This window comes from Suillus plorans (genome assembly GCF_016647745.1).
Source record: "Suillus plorans strain S12 chromosome Unknown HD556scaffold_10, whole genome shotgun sequence".
NCBI lineage: Eukaryota > Fungi > Basidiomycota > Agaricomycetes > Boletales > Suillaceae > Suillus > Suillus plorans.
The window spans coordinates 475900-492109 of record NW_024537394.1 but is presented as its reverse complement, the minus strand read 5'-3'; the positions used below and the strand labels follow the sequence as shown (position 1 = coordinate 492109).

Sequence of the window (16210 nt, the reverse complement as noted above, 5' to 3'; positions counted from 1 at the left end):
GAATCGGTCTCTCCAACTTCCGACATGAAATCCCCTTCTTTTCCACAAACTTTTTATCTATAAATAGTGTCGAAGCACCGCAATCTACCAGTGCTTTGACTTCGGCTTGCCGGTTCTTTCCACTCAACGTAACGGGAATGTAGAAGTGCTCTGATTTCGTTTTGAGAAACACTTCTTCAACATCCGCGTAGTTTGATAGGATCGAGTATTTATTATTAGGATCTAAGCCCTCGGTCTTTGGCTTCGCTCCTTTTTCGTTCTTTTCGCCTTCCGTGGTCAACCACCTTGTAAACCACTTGGGCGCCCCCACCAACCTCTTGGCTTCTTCTTTCTTGATTGTCAGGGCGATCTTTTTGCCCATATCTGTTGACAACCAGAATTCGAACCATTTCGGAGGTCTCCCCGTAAACTCTCTGCCAATGTCCGAATCCCTCCATTCGGTAAACCACTTCGGTGGTACCTTCTGATCTTGGATCGGAATCTTCTTCTGACAGTCTTTGGCCAAATGGCCCTTCTCTCCGCAGTTGTTGCACTCGAAGATATGGCTAAATCGGCATTTCGCACCGAACCAGCAATTGCCAATATCTCGAAGGAACTTGCATGGAATCTGAGAAGTAGATGACATCGTGCCAGTTGTATTCTGGAACCCGATTCACGAATGTCAATTTGAGTAGCTGCTCGTAAGGGCTACTCCGAATAGGGAAAATGGTGATAAAGATCAATGTGAAAAAGTCTACGTAAAGGAAAACTGAGCGGTCCCCGATATCTGATCGGATCTACCACTGGCTCAGGGTCAAGGGGTTCTGGTAATATCCCACACTGACGCTTCCTCTATCTACTAACTAAAACGGGAGTACGTAAACTATACCCGTTCGAGTGGGAAAAACTAGGGTCGCTACAATCTCCGTTTTGAGGGTGCAAACCTAGGACAAGTTATCACTCTTCCGGCCGGAGCCTACAAGTGCGAGTCTCACTAGGGGATGCCTCTAAATCCTCTTAGGTCAAATGCAATACGTAACCACTAGACAGTTCCGCTATTTACTCGAAGTGGATGCCTACGTGCGTATGAAGAAAAGGTATTCGTAAAAGGAAACTATAGTAATGTGGAGCAGGCAGGGTTTTGGGCCAGCACTCCAAGTTGTAGCGAGACGCCTAATGTCGTCAACACCTCCGTATACTGGCGGCTGCAATGTAAGGCAGGGCCTGGTATAGGACTACTAACTACGAAAGGTGTAAAGTACGAAGATGCTCAAGCGAGCAAAGGAAAAGGTTTTCAATCGAAAGTCACGGCTGTTTAGGCCGGGCAATGAAGAATGTGTAACGTCTTACTAGTACGTGCGTCCGAAGCAATATGCTGTTGGAGACACGTAATAGCGAGAGGTCAAAGATGATAGTAACACTGATCGTTCAAAGGTTGAGCGAGCTAGGTTATAGCTGGATCAAGCTTCAAAGGATATAGTATGAATGCGAGCGGTAACGCAAGTCGGAGTCTCCTATAGTTCAAACCTAATGTCACAACCCAATAACGAATTAACGCTGGGCAGAGACTAGGACTCAAACACAAGATAAACCAAACAAAGAAGATAGATTCGAGCAGGTACGTCTGGGCTGGTACAAGTAATGTACAGACGAGAGGTTTGAACTAAAGAACTACCGACTACAAACTAGTTACCTATATACATATATTAAGTCGGAGACTGAAACTGAGTTCAAACTAACTACCAATCAAATAATAGGAAACGGTATCGTACGATTCTATATATAACCTATGATGTCATAACACGTGCCGCAGCAACCGACAGGTTCTGGAACATCGCATCAGGTTCACGTGGTATAAAGTTTAGTCCGGCATATTCCGATAAGTCACGTGACTCAACCTCGTGTTTGTTAGGTAATTCTACAATAGACGCAACCACAGGTGCATCCTCTTCTACATCTTCAACCGTAAATACATTCTTATGAACAGGCGCTTTATCAGGGCGCTTATAGGACTTAGAGTTCAGAAAAGAATAATGGTTCGTATGAGGTACTCGTGACAACCCTGCTATCAATGCTAATTTATTTTCAGAGCGAAGCCGCTCATCGCCTCAATCTTTGTTGTCTCACAAGTACCCTAATGAGACCCTGATTTATCATGGCTACATTGGGTGTGCGCCAATGTATCCCACGGTTGCAATATCCTTACGCACTCTTGCTGCCTACCGCCAAATTCATCGAATGTGTCCTCGTTTCAGCATCCAAGCTCAATGCAAAGCTCTGTGTTTTCTTCATGACGTAAGTGCATGGCTCATCTGGTGAACCATCTTACGATGGGCATTTAATAGATTCCTTATCGGCCATACTTGTGCATGCAATTTTCGGCTGCATATGACATATACCTCGAAATCGCTCACATTGTCGATAAGCGTCTCCGGGCAGCCCTGAATCACGACACGCCTAACTGGCGTTTACTCAATTCCTGTCCAGCATGTTTCTATAAGCTCCAGGATGAGCCCACACTTGAGTTTGACTGGCTCGTCTCAATAGATGGCAACAATAGCTTGAAACACTGGGATTCCGCTATATATGGTACAACTGCATGCATGGATTCTCGCAAGGCACGTTCCGACTACTGGATTGGACCCACGGCTGTAGACCAATTCAAGGGTGAAGTTAAAGCTCAGGGAGTAAGTCTTTTCTTCTGATGTTATCACTGCCTGATGATGTCGTACAGGACTCAAGTCTAGATGATTGGGGAGATGAACCCATCAAGACTAACCCGGGCTCACTCACTTGCGTTAGTCGCTGGCGAAATGCCGGACCCGAAACACGCAAGAAGATGTTTTCAGTCTTCCACGAATCAGGCATTTTTATTGCTGCCTGCCGTCATCGTTTCGTACTCCTGGCCTGCGACATGATCCAAAGCGGAGAACTGTAATTCACTCTTGCCGTCAGTTAATTTGGCACTGACTTGATTTGATAGAGCTAAATATCCCCTCGCGCTCATCGATAAGCTTCTTACGGTTTACGGGAAGAATGGAGCTTGCGCTTACGACATCGGCTGCGCGTTCTCCAAGACCTTAACGAATAGCTCCTTAGGCCCGCGAGCATTAGACTTGAATTTTCGGATGATGGTTGGCGCGTTTCACGGCCATGCACACAACCGCAAATGCCAGTTGGTCTGGCATCCAACATATATTTTGGGCACTGGACACAGTGAGGGTGAAGGGTGCGAGCACATATTTTCCGCCTCAAATGAGCTCGCTCGTAGCACTAGACATGCAAGCCCGTTCCACCGGCACCAAACTATCGAAGAACACTTTGCTTTTTGGGACGCTGACAAGTATGCTGTGCTTTGTGCGTAATTTCTTTAAGGACCTAATATTCGATTATGAAACTGATATTTTGTCAGCCAATTTTTTATCAAATCATTACCGAGAAGCCACCAAACAGATCAGTGTGCTCACGGCTGAACTAGCCATCATTCAATCTGAGCTTGGTCTTACTGATGCCGACTTCCCTCGCTTCCTCAAGGAAGAACATGATTATCTTGACGGTTTGAAGCAGCCACCTGAAAAAGATCGCCTCTCTGTTCAGTACGTTGAGGTGCTCGATGAGCTTGCTGAACGGAGGTAATGATAACTATTTTGTTGATATGTGGCCCTGACACTAATTTATTAGGGCTGATTGGGACTTAGCACGCGAAGCTGCTAACAGTTCCCTCACTGCAATTGCAGCCGGTAACCTGGAGCAGATAAACAACGCACTTTTGCAAGCTCGTATTCGGGTCGACTCTTCATACGCTAAATTACAGCATGCCGAGGCATTGGTTGCGCACGTAGAAGCTCTCTTGGCTGTTGATGCACGATGGGAGATTGGCGGCCAGGAGTATAACCATTTTAAGGAGGAAGTATCTCTCAGCAAGTATCGCAGTGTGCTAGATGACCTGGAGCGTCTGGTTGTTATGAGGTTATTTGAACTTTCGAAGTTGTCATTGTCCGGCACAGGTGTTTGTTTATTGCAAATCACACATTCAGTGAGCTAACATTTTTTAGGGTATAAACTACGTCAACAACTCGGCAAAGCGCTACAACGGCGATCAGAAGCTATTCGGAATGCCATAAACCGCTACAATGTCCAAGCTGTCGCTTTAAATCCACCGCGACAGAAGGTATCTTGGAAAGACATCGCTGACTACAGTTTCCTTGGCGAATTCGATCTGCTGCACCATTCTCGTACTGATATTCGAAATAGTGACTGGGCAACACCTGCTCATCGAGAGGCGACCACCAAATATTTCAAGCTTTGTCGAGCTCGCGAAGAAATTACTCGGCTCAACGTCGAAGTTCGCCGTCTGCGTACGGCAATTCATGATGAAGAACTCCATACCTCTACTGTCATACAGGATCTTCATGTTTCGAACCCACAGTTGGGGAATGAGCTTCGACGCCAGTGGCGTTCACGTATGGCCATCAATGTTATTCATTCTTTTCACCTAGATCGCATTCCTGGATTTTCAGGAACGAGAGGTGTTGGTGTCCGCCTTAATCAGTTCACATCGTCTAGCAATGATAATGCAGATTCAGCCCGTCCTACCTGTCCTGGTACGTTTTGTGCAAGTGTTCGTTATTTGATGTTTTGAAACTAATTATATTGCAGTGCAACGAGACATCATTGATGATGTGCATGACATCATCGCTTCCGATATTGACCTAGATGCTGAAGAGAATGATTCATTGACGCAGGACATGGCCGACTATCTACAATCCATTAACGATTAACATTTATCTCGTGATCTACAGCACTCTGCTATGTATGTAATGACACTTCTGATAATAATAATCATGCTTCAGAACAGCGAGAGTGGTTGTCTGAAAGCTACCCTGCTTAAACATTAATCTACTTTAGAACAGCAAGAGCGGCGGTCTGAAAGCTACCCTGCTTGAACTTTAGAATAGCGAGAGGCGGGCTTACTTACATAGAATCAGCTTTAGAACAGCAAGAGCGGCGGTCTGAAAGCTACCCTGCTTGAACTTTAGAATAGCGAGAGGTGGGCTTACTTACATAGAATCAGCTTGAGAACAGCAAGAGCGGCGGTCTGAAAGCTACCCTGCTTGAACTTTAGAATAGCGAGAGGCGGGCTTACTTACATAGAATCAGCTTTAGAACAGCAAGAGCGGCGGTCTGAAAGCTACCCTGCTTGAACTTTAGAATAGCGAGAGGTGGGCTTACTTACATAGAATCAGCTTGAGAACAGCAAGAGCGGCGGTCTGAAAGCTACCCTGCTTGAACTTTAGAATAGCGAGAGGTGGGCTTACTTACATAGAATCAGCTTGAGAACAGCAAGAGCGGCGGTCTGAAAGCTACCCTGCTTGAGCATGAGATTTACATGAGGGTTAATGTATATATAGTGATTGAGGCGGGCTTACTTACATAGAATCAGCTTCATAGAACATCAGGAGCGGCGGTCTGAAAGCTACCCTGCTTGAACATCAATCTACTCTAGAATAGCAAGAGCGGTGGTCTGAAAGTTACCCTGCTTGAACTTGAGAATAGCGAGAGTAATGGTCTGAAAGCTACTCTACTTGGACCTGATACTTACATGAGTGTTAATATGTCTAGTAATTGAGGCGCCAGGCTTGCTTACATGACCGCTGTCAATACATCAATGTTTACCAAAACCTTTCTGATGGTAGGACGAACACTCCTATTATGTGTTATTAAATAGCCTTTGCTAGCGCCTTTGACCTTTACGTTTAAACTACAGCAGTCTGTTTTCAACATCATGGTCGTTACTCCCCCCAAGGCAAAACCACAGCCATCCGCACAAAAATCATCGCCAATGGAGATGCTCACACTAGTACCGGAATCTGGTCATTTCACAATGTCTAGTCTAGCTGCTCTCCATGCATCGCCATTTGCACAAGGCTTCAGCAACAATGAACGTCAAGCGGCTGGAAGGGCATTGTTTAGGCATGACACGCACATTGATGGTGCTCATTATCACGCTAGGAAACTTGGTGGTCTTCACCCGGCATATGCTGCATTCAATCAGACCAATGGTAAAGAGAGGACTCTCACTCACGTTGAACTAGTTGAGGCCGCACTCTGGGATCTTTTTGATGCAGTAAGTTTAGACTTTCATACATTCTTTCTAAAATTTCTAAAATTATTCAGGTAACCATGCAAGACCGTATCGATGGCGGAATCTCTCTCCTCATTCGATGCCCAGGCTCTGAAGTGTCTTCAACAACCTTGCCTGAGGAACTTGCTCTCGACCTCTACATCACACCCCGTGAACTTCAAGAAACACCACAGCGCATCGGTGGAGACGTCACTACCTTAGTACAGGCTTTTGCTGCAGAATTTGCGCTACCTCATCTTCAACGCTTTTCCAAGCGTTGTGCTGTCGAAGGCATCAAACCACCTAAGCGCTGTAAGTCAATTGATTTTCGTATACTAATCTCACTGCTAACATAATTCTGAAGTTCCTGCTGCACATATCAATACTCACGGTCCACAATACCTTCCTGCACCCATGGATGCTGCTGGAGCCCATATTCAGTGCTCTGCGCAATCACCGCAAGCTTTTTCCAATGACTTCGAAGTTCAAGCTCAGTCAAAGACTCCAACCAACATCCCGTCTGTGGCCATTCGTCAGGGAGTGGAATTGGCTATCAGCATTGCGAAAAAACCAACAGCACATTCCCAGCGAATTCGTCAACGTCGACTTGCAGATGTATTTGTCCCTGGAGACAACAACGCAGGCCCACTTTTTTCAGGTCAGGAACTTAGCCACGATGAGCCAAGGTTTGGCCCTGCACTTATTAGCATTGGAGTAAATACTGATGTGGCACTTGATCGGCTCGGTTTGGGGGATGAAATTTTGCTTAGATTGCGAACCTTAATTGGAACTACCCGCAGTAGCCGATGGGAGGTAGTGTTTAGGTCGCCAAAGTGGAACCTTACTTATGAACAGGCTGCTATCCTGTCGAAGGCTCTGCTCGCTGACCTTCAAGTTCAACCCGAGGTTGTCAAGGTTGGTGTTTTTTTATACTATTTCAAACTGTTCAATCCGTGCTAACTCTTTTGGTGTTAGTATGATCCATCATATTCGGTACTGACACTCATTCTCAAGGTCCTTGGAATTCTAGTCTTTGTATGTGCGCTTTACTTCTTTGGATTAGTGTTCTTGTAGATCTTAGAATCTGTTTATGTCAGTCTGAATATGCCTGTCCGTCTACCCTGAACCTGCCGTCCACAGCCTCGAAATTTATTTATTTATTCATGGTGTGTTAAATATCTCAGCTTGGATGCAAACTAGTGCTTACGCCATTGCAGCAAACAATGGTCTCTCAGTCGTTTCATGTCGTCAAGAGCATCTCTGCAGGTCGGCGCATTCAACTGCCACCTTGTACTCGTCCCAAGGTTGTTTTAAGCAAAGAAGCGCGAGCTGCGCTCAAACACAGCCGACAGGAGAAGTCTCGTCAATTCAGAGACACCCTCGATGACGCCTGGAACCAGCTTGATGAGGCCACGAAGACCATTGCTGTGTCTCACCACAAAAGTGTACGCCGCGTGCAAAATGACTTGTATATTGGTCGTGGTTTGCTTCGCTCCAGGCATTCTAAGCTGAACACATGGAATGCGTTCTGCTGGAAGAAAAACCAAGAGACCGAGAACCGTAAGCTTGTTTGACTCGTTACACACACTTACTAACACATTTTTTGACAGGTAACCAGGGCCGAGGGGCACTTGAATCACTCGTCCATGAAAATCGGGATGAATACCTTCGACTTTCGAAGGATGAGCAAGACAATATCCTTGCAGAGTATGCCGATTGGAAAACGACAAAGGTTACTGGCCTCCGTGTCTCAACAAAGTCCAAGATAAATGACATTACTCAAACTCTCAAAGCTGTCGAAAATGAGGTGCGTCCTTCATCCATTTGACTTTCAAGCTTACTGATACCTAGTACATACTACTGCTAGCTCAACAGCCTCAATTGTCGCACGGGTGCAGAGACCATTCTGTATATGACACGTGGCTCTACAGATCTCCCTCTGCGAGGCGTCGCCTTTGCCACTGAAGGTGTCCAACACTTCATGAATTCTGTCATGGGGATCGACAATCAAGATCTAGTCAGCAAGATGGAAGGTTTTGCAGTGCAAGGGATGAAAGGTTTGAATGTTCATTATTATTATTTTGCCTACTGACTTGTTACATTTAGGCGCTGCTACAAATCACAAACAACAAGTCTCCGAAATTCGCTCGAAAATTCGTGATATCATCAACACCAAACTACGTCAGTTTTTTCTAGTCTTCTGCAAGGTATTTGACTCATGTGCGTTGATAGAACTCGTCACTGGTGATCCCGATGCCAGGATGCAGTGGACACATTATTTTCGTAATGTTGTTCAGCGCTATCAAGTCGCCATTGAGGGCTGGCCAGACAACATTCCATTCGCTAACCTCAGTCAAGTCTCGAGTGCACGTCCCGACCTCGAGATGCTTTACTCAAAGTGGGAGTCAAAACAAATCAAATGGAAGGTACTAACTGATGAGGAGTTCGAGGAACTTTATTCAAAACGCCAGGGGCAGATTGACAGAGGCGAGATCGTTGATCACCGTCGGCGAACTCGTTCTGACAAAGGAAAGAAGCGCAAAGGGCTCGCAGCTGCCACGAACCCAAATCGCCGCAAAAAGTACAAGAGTTCTGAGACCATCGAGGACAATGATTGCACTGATGAAGAGCGCGAGCATGGGGATGAAGAACGAGACGAGCCTGTTGATGAGCCTGTTCGTCGATTTTCCACACCGGCAGCTGCTCGTGCTGCTAATCAACCCTCTACGTTTGATCTGGCTAATACCTCTACTAGTTTGCAGTTGCCAGGTTCTGATGTCCCTTCCCCTTCCAATGCTCCAGACGCATCAGATTTCAACTTTTATATTCCTAGAGACTCCGATGTATCGACTTTCCCTCAGTTTGACTCTGATGCTATGTTAGCAACCTTAGATAGGATGTTCGGTCCTGCACCTTAGATTTTCCTACTGCGTATCACTTGTTCAAGTTCAATGTTTTGTCTCACACTTCGTCATATTAACATATACAGGTTATATTTGCATAACTACGATCAAGTTCATGAGGCTGAGGGAATCGTGCGGGAGCGCTTCGAAATCCATTCCATAGTCTACCATCAAGCAAGGGGCGTCAGAAGTAAATGTAAGACTCATTGAGCACGTCCGACCTATCAAACTGATAAGTGGTTTGAACGACTTCGTTTGAATTATGCACTCACATTCAAAATATGTATAATTCGGTGGTGATCACGCCAATGAGGATAAATGACTTTTGCCAAGCGCGATAGTAGGGCAGGTTGCAGTATCCACGTCGACACTGTAAACGTTGCAAACGTGGAGGGTGGTAATGGGGAGGAGAATGCTTGATGGGAGCGCGATAGTAGGGCAGGTTGCGGTATCCATGTCAGCACTGTAAACATCGCAGATGTAGAGGGTGGTAATGGGGAGGAGAATGCTTGATGGGAGGGCAATAGTAGGGCAGGTTGCGGTATCCACGTTGGCACTGTAAATGTTGCAAACATAGAGGGTGGTAATGGTGAGGAAAATGCTTCTTGATAGTCTGTAGACAGAGGCCTCTGAGCCTGAGAGGGACTGCGCCATGAGATGTTGTGTGTTGATGCTGTCCTGGTCGGCCTAAGACAGAAGCTGCCGGAATGACAGGAGATGCATAGAACCGAGAGGCCTCTGAACCTGAGACTCTCGAGAGAGCCTGCGTCGCAGGACATGGTGTGCAGGCGCTGTCCTGGCCAGTGTGGGCGGCGGCATAAAGGTAAGGAGCAAGGGGCGTGGGAGCGCCCCTTGCCCAAACAGAACCCTCATTGGGAAACAGACCTGGAACGGAAACTGCTGGAATGGCGGGAATGGCGGGAATGGCGCTGCAGAGAGCACTGGCTACCCTAATTAGTAAGTGTGGTAAACACGTACCTTGCCGGATATATTTAGTGGCTGTGATAATACAGTACTAGAGGTAAAATATGATTTAGGGCAATATTTATTGCTGGTGTTGGGATTTAACTACAGGCGAGCCTAATTATAGTTGGCACGGCACGTGTGTACCAAGCCTAGTAAGGCTTACTAATTGGGATAGCCAGGTGAATAAATGGGGTTCGCACCTCTAACACGAGGCAAATACAGTCAATCAGCGCCTCCTGCAATATCTCTCCAATAGCGAGGGACTTTTACACAGCGCTGTAGGATCCATAGGCTCATACCGGGACTGGGTGCCGCCGGCATAACGGCAAATGCCATGACGTGTTGCTGACGTCGTTTAAGATCCGAGCTCGCTGTGCGACACGATGAGCTACCACATTTCGATATCTCGCGCCCAGATAAATGTATTGACGGCGGGTTTCGACGGCCCATGCGCGAGTGACCATTAACATACGTAGATCTGTCTTATGTGTCCATAGAATGTGTAAATTAAGCTATACTACTGCTCATCAGCGTGATCATGAAGTTCCAGTCGCGAGAGATCATCAGCAACACGGAGCACATCCTGCAAACTTCTGGATGCCTCCTCTTCCACCTCCTCTTCCTGCTCCTCCTCATCTAACTCATCCGGAGTATCCGGCGCCACTGCAGGTCGTCTAATGTTATCAAAAGGTAAGTGTTCTACCAGCAATTGTGATGGGATCTGCGCATTCGGTGTGCTGGAGCTTTCTCCGAGACCTGTATGAGTGCTTATACCTGGGGATATTGTCCCGGTGAAGCCAGGAAGTGTCGATATCTCATGGACCCGCTTTAGGTGGCGTGAGTTGAACCGTCCTCAGACGTTTCGATGTATAGCGACTTGATGGGCAAGAGTTGGACTGACAGCCTTCAACTGATCCTCGCACGCCCGCAGGTATTTGTCTTCGTCTCGGATGTACGTCACTAGGCGCCGTACCTCCACGTTCAAGCATTGAATTTCCTCCCGCGCCCGGCACATCTTGAAATACAGGTCCATCGCCCTGCGAGCAACAGGCGATGCCCAAGGCCGTTGAGACACGTCTGCACGCGTGTCGCGTAAGAGGTCAAAGTCGGCTAGAAACGCATACTCCACGACCTCATCCCACTTAAGCGTTTTGCGGGGAGGGTGCATTGCCTCGGCGATGGCATTGTATGTGTTGAGGGCAGTTCGGATGGCGATGGAGCGTGTTTGTAATGCCTTGGCGATGTGTTTACGTAGCTTGTAGCCTTGAGTGATATTAGAATCAACACGCAAGCAAGATATCGTCTAAAAAAACTCACCTGTAGCTGCCCGGTTCATCCTTGTCAGTTCAAATATGCGCGCGACGATCAGTCCTTCGAGGCGATCCAATGCACGTTGGTACTTCCTATGAGCAACGAGCCTCCCCACCCTCTGCCAATCTGCATCCTCAGGGGTCCAGCGCATCGTGATCTCGAGTTTGCGTTCGAGTGCTTGAACAAGTTTCAAATTCCTCTCATGGTCCTCGACAGCGTGACGTCGTGCAGTCTCCGCTTTGCGGGTATCTCGCATCTGAACGTCATATGACGCGGCCTCATGGTGAGAATAGACCTGAAAGGCTTCCATTGCAGCCTTAAGAGCCTCACTAAGCGAATGAAGTGTCAGTTAACACAAGACTTGTATGCCTTGGAAGCTACACTCACTTGCTTGCGGTGAAATTTACCAACTTCTGCCAATACTCCATCTGCAAGGTCTCATCTTCAGGTTCTCACGCTAGACCTTGGAGGTAGGTCTTCTCTTCCTCTAGCCAGCGCTCAAAAATGCTCTCATCTGTGAGTCCCAGATCTTGCATGAGCTTCGGTAGAGTTGTGTTGCCATCGTTCAAGATGTCCAGTGCTTGTTTGTAGTTACAGTACAAAAAATTGGCTAATACAATGATTATGTCAGCTAACGTTCGATTTATGTACTAGCTATACTTACAAAGATTAGTGTAGACCTCAAAATTGTTGTTGTGCTTGAAATAACAGTCGATAGCCTGCTGCCAATGGAACACACTCGCATAGCGTAGCGCAGATGCCAGCGAATTCGATTTCGAGAACATTCGTTCACACGTTTCGAGATCCTCGAGGCCCAGACCCTTGATGTACGTTGTGAGTGAAAACAGCTGGCACAAGCGCCTGTGAGCATGTCCGTGGAAGGCGCCAACCAGGCAGGTGTGTTGAAGCGAGCGAGTGAGTGGTCCAAGTGAGCTGTTGTCGAGTGTCGTCTTAAACTGGCAACCAATGTCGTACCCACTCCCTAATCGTTTCCCAAATACGTCCAGCAACTTTGCAATGACAGCAAGGGGATACTTTGCACTATCCAAACACTCATTAATAGCTGAGAAAACGATAGGCACTACTTACAGTTCACCGCTCTGTACCATGTCCGCGACAAGTAACACAAATCCGTGACGGCAAACAGCCACGAATATACCTGTTTCGTCGTATATCCCCCACGCTTTCTTTGTTTTAGCGTCGTCCATATTTTTCCATCGTCCAGCGCAAGAGTCTTCAGCGGCTGCATCTTCCTCGTCACCTACAGTAGTTATCGTTTTGGACTCTCGAGAATACCGGTCTACGAATGCACGAGGTAGGTACCGGTCACTTGTGAATTGTTGGCCTGTAGGAACTTCAGACGAGGGAGCGAGAGAGTCGTCGGTGTCATGGTCTAAAGACCTCCGCAGGACTCGTTTTAAAGAGTCGTTACCGTCCATAGAATATAATAATCTGAATGTTAGTGCTTCTTCGTCAGTGAGTTCATATGTACATGTAGGGCACGCTGTAGAAACAACAATACTGAGTGGGGCTATACGAAGATGGCTCCAAACTGATATATTTTTGTTGTGGTCTTTGCACTGCCTAGTCTGCTATACTTGAGATGACAAGTGCGTTCGACCCAGGGGTCTGCGGTCTGGGAATAGTCTTGGGGGTAAGTGAGTGATGTGGAGTCAATAGTCCGAGCACGGGAAACAATGTCCGAAGGTATAATTACGATGTCCGATGCAAAAGCGTCGGGTCCGATGTTTTCGGGGTTTCGGGGTATCGGGTTCTGGTTCGGGGTGTCGGAAACTAATAGTAACGCTATAGCGAGCGTCGGAAGAGCGAGCGGTGTGCGCGATAATAACAATGACTGATACGGATAATGAAAGAGCGATGATATTCGCAATATCAACTAAGAACTACGAAATATCGGGTTTGACCACTAAGCGTCGGGGAACTGCTCCCCTCTACTTGGATAATGAATAATGCTCGAGGTCAGTCCAATATATATGTAAGTACGTAGAAATGCGGAACCCGTAGGCGAAAGTAGCGGCGGAGTATTTCGGATCCGAAGTACATGTAAATAAACATGAGGCGCTGTGGACTATGGGAAAACATGTAATAGCGCTGGCTACGACGTGAGCAATGTGCAAAATAATGAACTACACACCTAGTGGGGCTAGCAAGACAGGACGGGACACGGATAGGACAAGTGCGCGGGAAAACATCAGGTCCGATGCGGCCTAAACGTCGGGTTGGCGGGTTAGCGTCGGATAACATCGGGAAGTGATTAGCATGTGACGGGTATTTGACGTGTACTGTAAAATAGCTCGATACGAGCCCAGCGCCAGCTCGTGTCCTACAACGCGTGTTTAAGGCGCCAGTCAGGTGAGTTGCGTTGAAGCGATTCGGCTACGAGAGCTGCCACAGAGCGTCGAATTTGAAGATACGAGTCGAACGCGATAGAAAATTGACGCGAGAGATGTCTATGAAATTCCACCTGCATATGATTAGCACAATAACTAGAGAAATTAAAATAGTTACCCCATGCAAGTCGCACACGGTTTTCACAAAAGCTTGAATAGACAAATGAGGACTTCTAAGATGCGCGACATGGTATAAGTCAAGGGCTTCTGTAGTGATTCCTACAGTTGGCGATATCGGCGAACACGGCATGACACCTTGACGCACCATTGCAGAGCAGATGGTGGCGTCTATTGGTAAGATTCGAAGAGTCACTTTCGAAGCGTCTAATACAATGAGTCACGCCGACATCAATATTAAAAGTAAGCAAACAACAACAAGATCACTCACAGAACACATCAATAATGCTAATCGACCATTCACCATAGTCCGAGTTGCTCTCCAGTTCCTCATTCCGCAATCTCTCAAAAAAACTCTTGAACTCTTCCTTGTATTTTGCCAGGCTCCAGGCAAGGTAAGTGTCGATCATCGCAGGCATCTGCTCTGTAAATGCCTGGTTTCTGCGGAGGACGCGATCACGACGAGTGCGGTTATCCACGCATCGAACACGATTGTTTCTGTTCACGAAGGTATGTGACTCACATATCAATAGTCAACACTCACCGACACTTACATTTTCCAGAAGTCTCCCAACACCTCTCTTGCAAGGTCAGCAAATTCGCCACCAGCGTGACTGATGGCAATCGATTCAGTCCCATTCCAGACATTGCCAAAGCTATCATCGCAGCCTTCCTGCCAATCGTCAATGGTGGCGTTTTTGTCCTCTTTGAGTGCTTCGAGAGCACGACGCTCATCCGAACTCATGGCTTTACAAGAGGTGAGTTTTTTTTTTGTCGAGTATTTCAATTGACATTAGATACCTTGCAGACGTGCTTTCCGTCGCTCGTTGGACCTTGCTGCCTGCTCCACCAAGTCCCGGTGCTTGAGCACCTTCGACACACTGCTGTTGACCGGCAGCCCATTTTTATTCTTCGATGGTCCAATGTGCCGGATAGATCGCAGGGAGAGCTTACTTCGAATTTGCTGGTGTCCTATGGTATTTCACATTATCTACAAATTCTTCATGTTAGTAAGGAATATCTTTTCATTTCACATGACTGATGATCGGTAGTGTCGCAAAGGGTCCCTATACATCATCACATCTGCTATGTCCAGCCATCCATCAACTCGCTCTGACTCCCAAGCAGGTGATCACATTCAAGATCTACAGAATTTGCTCGATCATATGAGCCTAGCAGGTAGGTATTTCTTTCAACATCCGCAAAATACTGTCTACTCACATCACTTATCATAGATTCATCAGTCAGTACTGTTACTTGGAAGCGCAAGACTACAGAAGAGTCTATCACACTCTCAAGAAACTCGTGCCCGCAATCCGCACACAATGCCATTCCCGATGGATGGATTGTGCCTCTTCCTACCACTTCGACAGCTCAAACACCCTCACATCCAGTGTCAATCCCCTCCCATGTTCCGCTTGCTCCAACCCCAGACGAGATCCGCCCACCACAAGCTGGGCTCAAGCCTGAGGGCTTCTGGGTCATCATCGTTGGGCAAGAAGTCGATGTATTTTACTGTTGGTCAGTGTTACACGCTCTCTTTTACTTATATTTTACTTATAATCACAATGTTTATCTTAGGGCTGATGTTGCGGAACGAACACATTTTGTTAGTGGGAGTATTCAGAAATGATACCCATCTTTCCAGCAAGCTCTTCACGCATACACCGTCAAGTATAACGAACACAGCGTCCATGCAGTTCCGATTCCGGGTGGCCCATTCTGGCCTATGAACTCACCTGTATCCCCAGCATCTCCCCCGCCCCCTACATCTCCCACATTGTCTATAGACTCGGATGACTTGTGGTCGCAAGTAGAAGACCTGTCGGACACCATGAGTCAATATAAATTTGAATCTATGTAGTCTAGTTTGCGAATGGTACTTATAATTAGAGTAAAGAAATTGAATTTGCCTTACTCATACTGTTGTGATGCGGCTGATAAAGATTATGTGTTGGCCATGTGAGAGTGAGAAGGAACTTGCAGTACTGGGAAGTGAGAGTGAGAAGGAACCTGCGGTACTGGGAACAGATCAGGAGTAGATGGCTCGTACTGTTATGATGCGGCTGATAAATATTAGGTGTGGTGGCCATATGAGAGTGAGAAGGAACCTGCAGTACTGGGAAGTGAGAGTGAGAAGGAACCTGCATGATTGGGAACGGATCAGAAGTATGTTGTTGTTGCTGCTGCCCTTAGAGGGGTATTCCGATTAGCAAGTGCATCACATTATGCAAACGAGTATCCTAAACATCATAAATGCTCTACACTACTTAACACACATTTTTCCAGCTTCGGCTTGATAATGTATATCATGTTCAAGTGGCTGAAGCATTCTGCGTCTTCAAATTTTTGCTATAGGGTGTTATTCACAGTCCCGAGCATCCGAGAATGAAAGTTCG

At 46.8% G+C, this 16210-nt stretch overlaps 5 protein-coding genes across 5 annotated transcripts; 4 read left to right on the top strand and 1 right to left on the bottom strand.

The window, feature by feature from the left end:
• Nucleotides 1–2157: 2157 nt before the first annotated feature.
• On the top strand, nucleotides 2158–4621 carry HD556DRAFT_1455359 (uncharacterized protein; the record flags this gene model as incomplete). The annotated part of the gene is made up of 7 exons (XM_041308120.1): nucleotides 2158–2274; nucleotides 2325–2666; nucleotides 2714–2913; nucleotides 2963–3336; nucleotides 3392–3585; nucleotides 3794–3986; nucleotides 4035–4621. The coding sequence occupies 7 exons, from the start codon at nucleotides 2158–2160 to the stop codon at nucleotides 4619–4621; spliced, it is 2007 nt and encodes a 668-aa protein (XP_041164055.1).
• A 1206-nt stretch (nucleotides 4622–5827) lies between these two features.
• HD556DRAFT_1231119 (uncharacterized protein) lies at nucleotides 5828–6459 on the top strand (the record flags this gene model as incomplete). Its single annotated transcript, XM_041297403.1, has 2 exons — nucleotides 5828–6106; nucleotides 6157–6459. 2 exons carry the CDS (start codon nucleotides 5828–5830, stop codon nucleotides 6457–6459), a joined length of 582 nt encoding a protein of 193 aa, XP_041164054.1.
• An 867-nt stretch (nucleotides 6460–7326) lies between these two features.
• On the top strand, nucleotides 7327–9021 carry HD556DRAFT_1230959 (uncharacterized protein; the record flags this gene model as incomplete). Its single annotated transcript, XM_041297388.1, has 5 exons — nucleotides 7327–7663; nucleotides 7714–7910; nucleotides 7971–8160; nucleotides 8210–8284; nucleotides 8336–9021. 5 exons carry the CDS (start codon nucleotides 7327–7329, stop codon nucleotides 9019–9021), a joined length of 1485 nt encoding a protein of 494 aa, XP_041164053.1.
• Nucleotides 9022–10489: 1468 nt separating this feature from the next.
• Nucleotides 10490–13944, bottom strand: HD556DRAFT_1430551 (uncharacterized protein; the record flags this gene model as incomplete). Its single annotated transcript, XM_041304920.1, has 10 exons — nucleotides 10490–10798; nucleotides 10832–11235; nucleotides 11290–11532; nucleotides 11556–11599; nucleotides 11671–11725; nucleotides 11747–11893; nucleotides 11948–12324; nucleotides 12373–12804; nucleotides 13632–13768; nucleotides 13813–13944. The coding sequence occupies 10 exons, from the start codon at nucleotides 13942–13944 to the stop codon at nucleotides 10490–10492; spliced, it is 2280 nt and encodes a 759-aa protein (XP_041164052.1).
• A 955-nt stretch (nucleotides 13945–14899) lies between these two features.
• Nucleotides 14900–15675, top strand: HD556DRAFT_1439482 (uncharacterized protein; the record flags this gene model as incomplete). The annotated part of the gene is made up of 4 exons (XM_041305968.1): nucleotides 14900–14990; nucleotides 15047–15332; nucleotides 15393–15420; nucleotides 15460–15675. The coding sequence occupies 4 exons, from the start codon at nucleotides 14900–14902 to the stop codon at nucleotides 15673–15675; spliced, it is 621 nt and encodes a 206-aa protein (XP_041164051.1).
• Nucleotides 15676–16210: the final 535 nt, after the last annotated feature.